We start from the raw sequence: 14,448 nt of genomic DNA, 5'->3' as shown, positions 1-14,448 counted from the left end.
TGTTAGAATTTGAATTTTTTTTCCCAGCAATTTACTATGTTGTACTCCAGTAGCTGATATATATTTTTTGCAAAGTGTATGTTAATATTGTATTTGTGTATGTTGTAATGTTCATGTTTAAAGGAAGAAGAGGCCAGTGGAATTGAAAGCAACAATTCATGGATCGGTTCTTCGAAACAGCATGCTTCAGGGCATCTCTGCGCAGATCGTCTCCGCTGCTGTAATATTCAAGCACACTCATTTACGTTCATTGTCATTAATCTAAAAAAGCTGTTGTGTATACAACCTTATTCACCTAAGAGAAATGTAAAACTAATCTAATGTACATATGCTGCCCTCACAATGCGTTCGTGTACACAGCTATGCAGCAAACTCAACACTCTTCCACAAAGCACCGGAGACAGGAGTTGACTTTGGGCACTTTAATGGTCATGATTAGGCGACTGACAACAATTAACTAGGAGGTACCATCTACAACAGACACAACCTCCGCCATGAATGTTGAGAATTTCATGCATTAGTTTGGCAGTTCCATGTTTGAGGAGCATGGCATTCAAGATGCGGCGAGTGCTCCTGGAGGATTGAACTGCCATGTATACTCCTGTTCTTGCAGGTAGGACTGCACTTGTTTTTACAGCCCTCAGAGTCAATTTGGAGTTCTTTGGGCCCCTATGACATTAGTTCCACAGTCTGACCTGAACAGCTTCACTGGGCCTCTGATGGCAATGAAACGCCTAAGGGCATTGATGAAACAGGAAGTGTCTATCGACTCCAAAACTTCAATGTGTATTGCTCTTGAACTCATGCACACAAAGATTACTGCCGATCGCTTGGTCTCCTCTTGTCCTCCTTGAAGTTACAGACCAAGGCCCGAACACATCCAATCCTACATAGCTAAAGGGGGGGGTTCAGTACTTAGATGATCGCCAGGTAGGTCTGACATTTTCTGTTCTTCACATTTTTCTCCTAACTTGCGACATGTTACACAGACATGGATTGTCCTGCTGACAGCTCTTTCCCCCAACAATCTAGAAGCCTGCGGCCCTTATAGCTCCTTCTGTAAAGTCCCGACCTTGGTGATGAACTAGCTTGTGAGTGTCTGATCAGCAACGTTGCAGTATGTTGCCTGCCAGGAACCTGAATGGGGATGCGCTTCATCAGAAGTAATTTATGCTTTGGTAAGGCGACCTCCAGCCCTAAGGAGCCTGTGTGAGTCCATGAAGGGGCAAAGTTTGCTAAGAGGGCTTTTCTTGGCAATAGACTTTCCAGCCTGTATGCATTTTATTTTCTCGTTGTAGACTTCATTTTGCCTGTTGAGAATAATGATCACCTTGGACTGATCGATCTGGGCTTTGGTAAGAGGTTTGTCACAGACATGCCAGTCCCTGCAAGTATTGTTTTTAAATGCTTGTTCAAAAGAGCGGGCAATGTTTGACAGCCGAGCATACAGCTTGTAAGAGAGACAGCCAACTCAAAAAACACGTTGAAACCGTTCACCACCAAGCATGTTAACAGATAGTTTGGTGGCACACACGTTTACTGTAGGACGTACCGCTTCATCCTTTTCAGGATCGATTAGCTCAAAGACTTCTACATTGGGCTGAACCTCTTGTATGCGAGTGAGGAAAGATGGTCCAACTAACCAAGGTGAGAAAGCTAGGTGGTTGGCTGGGACAGCTCGTGTAGCGCGATCGGCTGGGTTTTGTTCGGTCGGAATGTAATTCCATTGGTTCACTCATGTAGATTGTCTAATCCTTTGGACTCGATTATGCACGTAAACGTAAAATCTTCTTGACTCATTAGATATGTAGCCAAGCACTACCTTACTGTCAGAGAAGAACTTACCTCGTCTACTTTGGTGTCCCATTCCTCCAGAAAGACTTCTCAACTCCACCGTGAGCACTGCTGCACAAAGCTCAAGTCGAGGTATTGTGATGTCAGGTTTTGGGGCTAGTTTTGCTTTGCAGAGAATGAAACCTACTTCACTTTGTCCTTCTGCACTTGGCACTCTGAGGTATGCGACCGCAGCGATTGCCTTAGTGCATGCATCACAGAAGACACACATCCTTTTCTTCTGTTCCACCAAGAAAGACAGTGAAGTACATATCCTTGGAATTTTCAAATCTTGAAGAGCTTCTAGGTATTTTTTTCATTTTAGCCACTCTTCTTGTTTCTCCTTAGGTAGCAGAGCAGTCCATTCGCAGGTGTCACTGGTAAGTTTTCTTAAAATAATAGGCCCCTGAATCCTGACAGGTGCATAAAATCCTAGTGGGTCGAACAAACTGTTGACTGTGGACAGTACACCGCGTTGGATGAAGGTTTTTTTTATCAGCTACTGCATGAAAGACGAAGTGTCAGTAGACAGATCCCATCCAAGACCCAGCCTGTGTTGCAGTGGAGGAGAATAGGGCTTTAGCGAGGTCTTCCCCTGGGAAAGCCTTCATGACTTCCAACACATTGAAGCTGATTTTGTGAAGCCTGTGGTTGGACTAGGCTAACATATCTTGTTCTTTTCAGCACATCAATCGCCTCCTTTGCGCTGGGAAATGATTTCAACCTGTCGTCGACATAGAAGCGACGTTCTACGAAGCATTGATTTCTGCACCGAACTCATGCTCTCTTTCCATTGCAGTCCTTTTCCACCTGTACATTGCAGCAGCTGATGGACAGTTGCCAAACACATGAACCCTCATGCAGAACTCGACCTCTTTGCCATTGAGATCATGATCACGAAACCAAAAAAACCTGAGGTAGTCAAGATGATCCTTTCTGACCACAAACCTGCGGAACATTTGTTGAATGTCGGACATGATTGCGACTGGTTCACTCCTGAACCGCAGGAGGACTCCAATCAGACTTATTAAAATCTGGACCCTGAAGCAACACCTCATTCAAATATATGTGGTTGTACTGTGCACTTGAGTCGAACACAACTCTTATTTGTCTTGGCTTTCTGGGGTGATAGATCCCAAAGCTCGGTAGTACCAACCGTCCTGGTCATTCTCCGATGCATGTTCAGCTTCAGTATGACCATTGCTGAAGATCTTTTTCATGAAATCCATAAAGTGGTCCTTCATTTGTGGCTTCTGTAGCAGAACTCGGCAGTGTGACATAAGGCGATTGAATGCTTGTTGCCGATTGTTGGGCAGGCGCTGTCTGGGGCTTCAAAATGGGAGGGGAGCCACTCAACTATTAGAGCTGTCCTTTGTGAACTCTTTATTCATAATGCGAAGGAATGTTTCATCTTCAACCGAAGGTGCAAGTTTATTGTCGTTGAGTGAGTGACCGACGATGTACAGGGTGATTTGAAAAGTAACTCCCTATTTTAAAATACTTCCTATGTTGTAATATTAAAAAAAAATTTTTTTTGTGTATGTTCCATGTTCCTTTTTTCTGTGGGGTTGGTTAAAGGAGCAAGTCTATTCTACCAAACCAACAACTTTGGAAGAACTTGTAGGATGAATACAAGAAGTTATGTCTTAGTTCCTTGTGAAATCAGTTAATGCGGTTACCCTTGAGAAACTGGTGGTTAATGCTGGCGCCCATATTGAATTTTAAATAAAACTCCATGCAATACACTTTCTTCTCATGTTCATTTCTTGTAAGAATTATAGTTAAGAAATATACGAAAGTACTTAAAAATAGGGAGTTACTTTTCAATCACCCTGTAGTATTTGCCCAGGTTTTCGCGGAGAGCTTTATGTGGTTCGCCTACAAACCTCTCCTTCACATGCATATTGCTCTCAGATTTTTGGAAACAGACTAGGTTGTCCATTTTCCAAGATGGTAGTCTTGAGGACATTCACGTTTGGTTTGTGAGCCCCATTGAGACAGACGTCGCCTATGTGTAACACACCCCAAATGTAGACGTTGGGTAAATGCAGCATTAGGTGGTCCATTATGCTGACTGTGTACCTTGTGGGCACGGATTATGTCCCGGCCAAATAACAATAAGATTTCGGCTAGGGAGTCAAGTGGTGGGATTTTGGTCGCGATTGCTTTCAAATTGTCATAGTAACTGGCAGCTTCTGGGGTAGGGATTTCGTCCCTGTTGTTGGGAATTGGATTACACTCGATGAGGGTTGGTATTAAGAAGTGCAATTTTCCATCAGTAGACTCTACCATGAACCCGCTTGCTCTTCTCCCAGTCGCTTCAGTGGTGCCAGAACATGTCTTGAGGGTGTAAGGGAATGTACTCCCCTGAATGCCAAATTTGTTAAAGAAAACTGACCTTGCCAGTGACAAATTACTCTGGGGTCCAACATCACATACATTTTCTTCTTTTTGTGCGGATGCCTGAGGATAGATGTTGACTAGAATGATCTTGGAACAGGATTTGCCTTGAAAGTTCTCCCCACAGACCTCTGTGCAACTTGAAGTGGCGACCTCCAATGCCCGTTCATCTTCCTCCCTGCCATGCTCTCTGGTCAGTGAGATTGACTCTTTTAGCAACCCAGGAGGAAGAACCAACGTGAAAGGCTGAAACATGACGATCACTATGACATTCTGAACAGCGCATGTCAACTTTACAGTCTGTGGCTTGATGGGTCATGGAGGCACAGCATTTGAAGCATATAAAGTCCTCTTTAAGAAACCCTTTACGCTCCGCAAGTGTTTTTTCACGGAAAGCCCTACATTTATTTAGGGGGTGTAGCTTTCGATGAATGTGGCACAGCTTTTCTTGAGGTTTCTCATCAACGTCGGAGTATAAGTTGCTAACTTGTATTTTGTTGACAGAAATAGGGGTCCTAAGTTTCCACGGCTTTACCTGAGTGCACTCAGCTCCTTGATATGAGTTGTTTGAAAATTGGAATGCAAAGCTGGGATCTGTTCTCATTTCAGCGTGATTCCTCACAAAATTCGAAAAAAACTGCAAATGGTGAGTATGAAACTGCATATTCCGTCTTGTATCTAAAACCACAGGTTACCCATTGCTCTTGAAGGTTATATGGGAGCTTCCCCACAATGGGGTTTCCTCCTCGAGCTGTATCAATGAAGCTCAGGCCAGGCAGGTAGACAACTCACTTAGCTGCTTCAACTTCAACCAGCAGATCTGCTAATTCTTGTAGCTCCTGACAGTCTTTGTTCTGGATTCTTGCAAATTCTCTAGCCTTGTGAAAAGAGATGCTTCAATGTCCTCAGTTGAACCGTTACTCTGATCCAACCGGTTCCACACCATTTTGTTGATTGTCGAAAAACTTGAGCCCTGATAGAATTAGATCTTGACGGGCCAAGTAAGTGGCTAGATCCGACACATCAGCAGATGTGGCTGTCGACCGCTGTGACTGTTTATTTTCTTTGCTGTTGCATGATCGAAAGGGGTTGTGTTCATTAGTGGTGAATTGGTTAGGGCTTATGGGCTGTTGCCCAATTGAGGCGGAACTTGAGGGGTTGGTGAGGCGCTATGTTGAGCATGACTGGTAATGGTGACAACATGCTGTAGGTGTGTGAGCTGCACACCATCCACTGCTTGAGAAGCATGTGCCCATCGGGTCACTTCATTATCCATATGTAGTCTAATCGGGTCTTGTCGCTGGTTATTGAAATGTATATTGACAGTCGCAGGTACGTTGTAGCGACGGCTCGACCGTTGAAACATTTCTGGGTCCTCTTATATTGTCCTCTAGGTCCGCAGCTGCTTCAAACACTTCTGCAGCTGCCAACGCAGCTTTTCACCTTCCGATCTCAAAGCATTTACTGTGGCATCCACACGGGTTTTTTCAATTGTCATCTCTATTTGTCGTTTCGCATACGTAGCTTTTACAAGTGCCACTTCAGCTTTTACTTGTGCGTCTATCGCAGTGACGCTGACATTAGATTTACTGGAACGTGGATTGCCACTAGATTTCTTGTAGCGTCCAGCTGCTGCTGATGATGGAGGCCTTTTTTATTCTGATCTGACTTCCAGTTTGTTTTGGTTGCTGGTGTTTGGTGTAACCGACGTTGCTCTCAGTGTTGATGTGGTTTTCCAGCCAGCGAAGATGCTCTTGAGATGTAGAAATCTTTTTACTTTGCTGTCCTCACTATGCGTTCGTGTCCACAGCTATGCAGCGAACTAAACACTCTTCCACAAAGCACCGGAGGCAGGAGTTGACTTTGGGCACTTTAATGGAAGCCGTGTAAAACTGTAAAACAATACAGACACACTCCGTTGCGTTTTCTAAACAAAGATAGGCCACATAGACATTATATATGACTCTCAAAAACCTTGAAAATAAACTAACACTGTAATTAAATGCAAAGAATAATACTATATCACCCATTATTAATATATAAACCTATAGACTTACAGATTGTGCTGTTTAAGACCAAACCAAAAAGGATGGCCAAAGATTGTTCACAGCTATCTTCCCCAAGTGCAGCTTTTATCATATTGACTGACAAATTTCCACACTTATTACTTCAAGATTAGGCGATTGACAATTAACATGACCATTAGGTGGTGCTAACTAGAACAGAATATAAGAAAAGCAATCCTGTGTGTCATACTGTCAATCTATATGAGTGTGACATAAAAGGCAGAATAGTATTGTGTAGTATAGTATTGCTATGCTTTTAATGTTGGTTTATTATGGTTGCAGTTTTAGTGCAGTTTGTTAGCATTAATCACATACAAGAGATAATGAAAACTATTTTTGCAAGTCTTATATTATCTTAGACATTAAATGTGCATCAAGATCATTTTATATTTATTTTTTATGCATGTTCTGTGTCTCCTCCCTTTCAGTTGATAAGGTTTTGGGGAAACAACAAATTTTGCTGAGTTGATTTATTTCATTTTGCTTCATTTAACGCTCTCCATTGTAGAACAACCCCTTGACTAAAGCATTTTTCTATAATAATATTTGTATTTTTCCTCAGGACAAAGTTGATGCTGGATTACCAACTGCCATAGTGAGTATTGGCTTTGCATTTCTTAAAAGAAAATTTTAATCAGGGGTGCTAATTAATTGTGCTCAAGCATATTTCAAGGAAATAATGTGCACCTGATTGATGGAAGATTGGCAGATTTGTGTACTTTAACAGATAAGCGGGTACTTTATGAAGAAGTGGACTGCAGAGGAAAGTGCAATGAGATGCACCAGTGATTCTCAGTGTGGTGGGACTTAGGCTTTCTCTAGTGGTATAGGAAATGATCACTAAGTACAGTTCAGTTGTACTTATAACTTCAATACCATTTGCATTTAATCTAAGAACTAACTAAGAAAAGGTATTTTTTTAAATTATCTTTCATGTCAATTGATCAATCTTTTTTGTTCAAATTACATTAAATATGTTTGAAGGACTGAAAACGTGCAAGGACTGCGAACAATTTATTACGGAATTGTTGACATAATGGCGTTTAACTACTGAAACATTTCAGTTGTCTTGATTTGTTGGGTGGGGTTAAAAACAAGGTCAAGTAGGCCTTTGGCATTCGTCCGCCCTCCCCCACTATAAGTAGGCAGTGGCTATTTGCCGCAATTACCAATTCCCCATTAATAATAACTTCGCTTATTTCTACCACTACAGCATGCAGTCGCAATCAATGTACAACAACAATTTTTTTTTTTTTCCTGTCAATATGGCGTGCTGTGTGTACATTTAATGAGGGGACAAAAATGAACTTAAATTATTTTAGCAAATGACTGCAATATAACAAAGAGTGAAAAATTTTAAGGGGGTCTGAATACTTTCCGTACCCACTGTATATTACATGGAAGTACCTAAAAAATTGACAAAATTACATTTACATTACAATTTTAATGTTGCCAATTGGAATCCCTAGTTTTGAGAAAAAAATGTTTAATGGGAATATAATTTGCCAAACCAACTTTTTCTAGTATTTGGGATGTAATATTATCTCTATAGTGCCTCAGTAACACATCAAAAAAAATGTGAAATATGAATTAAAGTCATCCACACATTCCTAATTTCCAAACGTTTTTCTGCCGAGAGGACTGAAATCAGGTCATTGGAATTTCCCGACCTTATGTATGTCCCCAGGGGAGATTTCCACCTTCCTTTTGGATCTGAAGATCAAGTTTTGTTTACGCGGCTCAGAAAATGGAAGGATGTTTTGTTTAACAGGCTTGCGCTCAGAGCATTGCCGTGTGACTTCCGATTGGCTCCGTGCTGGAGGGTCACATTATGGTGCATTTTCGGCTTTTATTGGTTGCTACATATATTTATATAAATTATTCATGAAATGTTGTCAAGAGACGATTTATTATATAAATTTGGCTAGCAGGTTCTCCAGACCCACTTGCTATGAATCGGTGAAATGATTCACATTGTCAATCAGAATTGAAAATATTCACCTTCTGCTCTATTTTTATCCAATTCACGAAACTATACCTTGCTAATGAGGACTCTTTAGCCAGAGCGGGTCACATAAATATTTTCAACTTCTCTGTCAATTGACTGTCTGTTGTCATACGGGAGCGGCTCCAACTACCGGAGACAAATTCCTTGTGTGTTTTTTGGACATACTTGGCAAATAAAGATGATTCTGATTTTAAAAGAAGAGTTAGCTAAGAATGTCCTTGAGGTGAAAAGAGTATCGGATCGAGTGATGAGGCTGAAATTTGAAATTGAAGGTGGTATGTATTCTGTGATTAGCGGTTATGCCCCACAGGCAGGATGTGACCTAGAGGTGAAAGAGAAATTCTGGAAGGAGCTAGATGAAGTACTTCTGAGCATCCCAGACAGAGAGAGCGTCGTGATTTGTGCAGATTAATGGACATGTTGGTGAAGGAAACAGGGGTGATAAAGAAGTAATGGGTAAGTACGGCATCCAAGGAAAGGAACTTGGAGGGACCGATGGTGGTAGACTTTGCAAAAAGGATGGAAATGACTGTAGTGAACACTTCCCCCCCCCCCCCCCCCCCCCCCAGAAGAGGCAGGAACATACGGTGACCTACAAGAACGGAGGTAGAAGCACGCAGGTGGATTACATCTTGTGCAGACGATGTAATCTGAAGTAGGTTACCGACTGTAAGGTAGTGGTTGGGGAGGGTGTGGCAAGACAGCAAAGGTGTGTAAGATGACTCTGGTGATGGGGAGGAAGATTAAGAAGACAAAGGCAGAGCAGAGAACCATGTGGTGGAAGCTGAGAAAGGAAGAGTGTTGTGCGGCTTTTCGGGAAGAGGTGAGACAGGCTCTCGGTGGACAGGAGGAACTTTCAGAAGACTGGACCACTACAGCCAAGGTGGTCAGAGAGACAGGCAGGAGAGTACTTGTTGTATCTTCTGGCAGGAAAGGAGAGAAGGAGACTTGGTGGTGGAACCTCAAATTATATCTCAAATGAACCTCAAATCATTCAAGGAAAGAGGTTAGCTAAGAAGAAATGGCACACTGAGAGGACCGAGGAGAGGAGAAAGGAATACATTGAGATGCGACAGGGCAAAGGTAGAGGTGGCAAAGGCCAAACAAGAGGGATAGAAAGCAGCAGGTTAGGATGATTAAGGATAGAGATGGAAATGTTGACTGGTGCCAGTAGATTGCTGGATAGATGGAAATAATGCTTTGATGAGTTGATGAATGAGGAAAATGAGAGAGAAGGAAGAGTAGAAGAGGCAAGTGTGGTGGACCAGAAAGTGGCAATGATTAGTAAGGGGGAAGTTAGAAAAGCATTAAAGAGGATGAAAAATGGAAAGGCATGTTGGTCCTGATGACATTCCTGTGGAGGTATGGACGCATCTAGGAGAGGTGGCTGTGGAGTTTTTGACCAGGTTGTTCAAAAGAATTCTAGCGGGTGAGAAGATGCCTGAAGAATGGAGGAAAAGTGTACTGGTGCCCATTTTTAAGAACAAGGGTTATGTGCAGAGCTGTGGGAACTCTAGAGGAATAAAATTAATGAGCCACACAATGACGTTATGGGAAAAAGTAGTGGAGGCTAGACTCAGGACAGAAGTGAGAATTTGCGAGCAACAGTATGGTTTAATGCCTAGAAAGAGTACCACAAATACATTATTTGCATTGAGGATGTTGATGGAAAACTACAGAGAAGGTCAGAAGGAGCTACATTGTGTCTTTGTGGATCTAGAGAAAGCTTATGACAGAGTACCCAGAGAGGAACTGTGGTGTTGCATGCGGAGGTCTAGAGTGACAGAGAAGTATGTTAATACAAGACATGTATGAGGGCAGCAGAACAGTGGTGAGGTGTGCTGTAGGTGTGACATAGGAGTTTAAGATAGAGGTGGGACTGCATCAGGGATCAGCCCTGAACCCTTTCCTATTTGCAGTGGTGATGGATAGGCTGACAGATGAGGTTAGATCCCCGTGGACCATGATGTTTGCAGATGACATTGTGATCTGCAGTGAAAGCAGGGAGCAGGTGGAGGAACAGTTAGAAAGATGGAGGCATGCACTGGAAAGAAGAGGAATGAAGATTAGCCGAAGTAAAACAGAATATATGTGCATGAATGAGAGGGGTGGAGGGGGAAGAGTGAGGCTACAGGGAGAAGAGATAGCAAGGGTAGAGGACTTTAAATACTTGGGGTCAACAGTCCAGAGCAATGGTGAGTGTGGTCAGGAAGGCGGGTCCAAGCAGGTTGGAACGGCAGGAGGAAGGTGTCAGATGTGTTATGTGACAGAAGAGTCTCTGCAAGGATGAAGGGCAAAGTTTATAAGACAGTGGTGAGCCCAGCCATGATGTACGGCTTTAGAGACAGTGGCACTGAAAAGACAACAGGAAGTAGAGCTGGAGGTGGCGGAAAATAAGATGTTGAGGTTCTCTCTCGGAGTGACCAGGTTGAAAAAAATTAGAAATTAGCTCATCAGAGGAACAGCCAAGGTTAGATGTTTTGGAGACAAATAGAGAGCAGACTTCGATGGTTTGGACACATCCAGGGTAGAGAGCGTGAGTATATTGGTCGAAGGGTGATGAGGATGGAGCTGCCAGGCAAGAAAGCTAGAGGAAGACCAAAGAGAAGGTTGTTGGATGTCGTGAAGGAAGACATGAGACATGGTCATTGCACTGGACTATTGCAATATCAGTCTTTCGAACTGCTCTCAGTGCTAGAAGACTCTGCATCTTTTTGCACAATTGTCAAAAAAAGAAATAAAAAAATGTACTGGCATTACCAGATAACTAGCAACTCTTCATTGCTCAGTGACTGTTTTTGTCAATGTCTTTATGTCTCAAAAGTATTCTCTGTCTGTTGTCGTACTAGAGCGGCTCCAACTACTGGAGACAAATTCCTTGTGTGTCTTTTGGACATACTTGGCAAATAAAGATGATTATGATTCTGATTCTGATGAGGGCAGTTGGTGTTTGAGAGGAGGATGCAGGAGATAGGCTTACATGGAAAAGGATGACACGCTGTGGCGACCCCTAACGGGACAAGCTGAAAGGATAAGAAGAATTAACCTACCATGCATGTTTTTGGGATGTGGGAGGAAACGAGTACCTGGAGAAATTCCACGCAGGCACGGGGAGAACATGCAAACTCCGCACAGGTAGGGCCGGGATTTGAACCCTGTTCCTCAGAACTGTGAGGCAGATGTACTAACCAGTCATTCACCATGCTACCTAAAATTAACCATCCATCCATCATCCGTTTTCTGAGCCGCTTCTCCTCACTAGGGTCGCGGGCGTGCTGGAGCCTATCCCAGCTGTCATCGGGCAGGAGGCGGGGTACACCCTGAACTGGTTGCCAGCCAATCGCAGGGCACATAGAAACAAACAACCATTCGCACTCACAGTCATGCCTACAGGCAATTTAGAATCTCCAATTAATGTATTAATAAAATTAACCAAAATATTTAAATTGCTCTATGTCTCGCTCAAAAAATTTATTTATGGTGTTTTAGATCCATCAATATCTACTTGTATTTTTCATCACCCTCTGTATTGTTTTTTTTTGTCTTCAGACAGTTGCAGGTGTGATTGTTGTGGGAACATCTCATGGTCTGGCTTTGGTCTTTGGTAAGCCAAAACTAGATTGGTATTTGTTCAGCAAGTCTCCCATCAGGAATTAAAGAATTGTGCCTTGCTTTGATGATAATGTCATCTGTAACTGTCCTCTCCAGATAACAACCAAGCCTTAAGGCTGTGTCTTGGAACAAAAACAACTGGTGCAGAGTTTGGCGCAGTCTCTGCCCTCAGCATCAACAATGACTGCTCAAGACTTCTCTGTGGGTTCGCGAAAGGACAGGTACAATTCTAATCATTTAGGACTTTCTTTTTTGGGTGTGTCAAATCTGCTGTCCCTTCTATTATTTGACAAGCAAGCATGCACAATTTTTTTTTGGTGCAGAACATGTTACAATATAATCTTTTTTTTTATTTTTTTATTTTTTTTTAAATTAATTTTTATTTTTTTTGCTTTTGCATTTTAACAGTAGCCTTTTTATTTTTTTTGCTTTTGCATTTTAACAGTAGCCTACTTAATCCCTGGATCAGACTACAAGTTTTTAGCCCTGATATTTGCCCGATTTGCTTGTACGGGCAATTTCCCAGACAAAACCTCCTGGAGTGTGACGTAGTCCGTGAACAACGATTTGGCCCTATGCTATTCCTACGACACAAAAATGAATTTTTTGGGGGGGGATATTGTCTGTAGTCTGAAATGGGAACGACAACCCTCTGACAAAGTACCTTGACGTCAACCAATAGAATTGTGTATTTTGACCGGCACATGGCCTACCTTGGTCGCTGTTTTTGACATTTATGCGCACAAACCCATGTTTACTGAGACTTTAGAGCATGAATCGACAGAACGCTGGCATGTTTATGTACAAACGTTAGTGCTAGCAGTAACTAGCTACATAATATGTTGCCTGCTTGTGAGCGGTATTAAAAGTATGTGAACATTACCTCAAGCTCTCGTTGAACAACGGACAGGCTAAAACATTGTCTGGTCCTGCCTCCCCGACTGTTTGATTTGACAATGATTTGACTTTAATACTAATACTTTAATACTTATTTTTCATGTTTGCAAAAATATCGGAACGTGACTGACAGTTGTGTCTTGTTAAATTGATTATTCAAACAATTCATATTTTGGTTGAAAATGGTGCCAGTATTTTTGAGCATGACTGTATCACTTACAGGGCATATAGTTACGGTAAAAATGAAAACGTTACCTCAAATTATTTATTTTCAACGATCCCATTCAAACTCCTGTTAAAGTGGTTCCAAAAACTCATTTTAATTTTCTACTCTAAAAATAAGAAAAATAGAATTAGGCTATCCACCCTTCAGAAAAATTAACCAGAAACTCACCCAACTTCAAACAATATCACTTAGCTAGCCAAATACAGTACCTCAAGTGGTTATATTCAAATGTTGAACAACAACCTTGGCTGGAACTCGAACAGATAGACTGCAATAGTACCAAATTTCAGACCTCCTATTTGTCAGCACAGGTCTCTAACGCCACGATTGTTTTAGGAATCTAGTCCTTTCTATCTATTGCAGCCACTGCACAGTTTGGTGGAAAATGTCTAGAAACCACACTATCTCAGTCAGCACTATAACATTTCTCCCCAGTCTGGCATAATCCCGATTTTGAGATTAACAAAATGCCCCTTTACTTCAGCACATGGGAACAAAGTGGATTTTACTGCCCCCCTTTCCTCTGGTGTCTTCCAGCTGGCTGGGCCAGGCCCAAAGGAGTCAAGCATCTTACTTCACACACACTGCACATTTTTATTTCCTTCACTGTACATATTTGGCACGTTCACATCTTATTCAGGATCCTCTGAGGGGCTGGCGCGAGACATGATGATACTGATGCCAGACCGGGCCCTGGCACATCTGTCGCTCCCCTTCTCTGCCCGTCCACTCCTCCGGTGTTAATGCATCATACACCTGTTGGTGGGGTGAGTGCAGTTTCGGGCTAGGGACGACACTCGGCCAGGTGTTCCGGCTCTCCTGCCTGTTCTGTGGCCCGCCATGCCTTTCCCCCACTGATTTTTAATGCATCACATACATTCACACATCTTTTAGGGAGCTAGTTGGTCTGGGTGGAGGTGATGGGATGCGGGTCATAATTGCCCCGTGTCCGTCTTTCCTCACCCCCACCAGTCTCCCCAATTTGAATGCATGATACCCGACCACATATGATCACGGTTCAGGGTTAGCGGTTGGGGACTCTGTCACCTTAGTAATAGGGTGGGAGGTGGTTATTCATGTCGCATGGCTTGACTCCTGGAACTTGCCACCAGGATCCACCATTCTGCATAACCATGCAGCTGAACACGACAGGTTTAAAAAAGTAATAACAATAGAGAAAAAAGGAAAAACTCGTAAGTTGAAGTCAAGGTACCACTGTATATAGTATTTCTTGACACGCACTACAGAGGAAAACATCTCTCATTTACCATGAAAAGACATTCAAAGTAGGGATGGGCGAGTACTGATACCAGGTATCGGTATCGGGCTTATACTGGCGTTATTTCAAGGTATCGGCCATCTATATCAAGGTGAAGGCTTCTGATACCAGCCACCATACTTAAGGC

General features: G+C 42.6%; 1 protein-coding gene across 5 annotated transcripts in view; it reads left to right on the top strand.

Annotated features, from left to right (window-relative positions):
- The window catches only part of vps8 (VPS8 subunit of CORVET complex), a 253,578-nt gene that overhangs the window by 28,150 nt on the left and 210,980 nt on the right, over positions 1–14,448 (top strand). For all 5 annotated transcript variants that reach the window (XM_061690460.1, XM_061690459.1, XM_061690463.1 and 2 more), the window contains 4 exons: positions 124–220; positions 6,862–6,894; positions 11,857–11,911; positions 12,016–12,140. In XM_061690460.1, the coding sequence (XP_061546444.1) occupies positions 124–220; positions 6,862–6,894; positions 11,857–11,911; positions 12,016–12,140 (310 nt within the window). The remainder of the gene's footprint in view (positions 1–123; positions 221–6,861; positions 6,895–11,856; positions 11,912–12,015; positions 12,141–14,448) is intronic.

This window comes from Phycodurus eques, chromosome 11, assembly GCF_024500275.1.
Source record: "Phycodurus eques isolate BA_2022a chromosome 11, UOR_Pequ_1.1, whole genome shotgun sequence".
NCBI classification, from domain to species: domain Eukaryota; kingdom Metazoa; phylum Chordata; class Actinopteri; order Syngnathiformes; family Syngnathidae; genus Phycodurus; species Phycodurus eques.
Note: the sequence above shows the minus strand (reverse complement) of the source record. Positions and strands in the feature narration are given on the sequence as shown.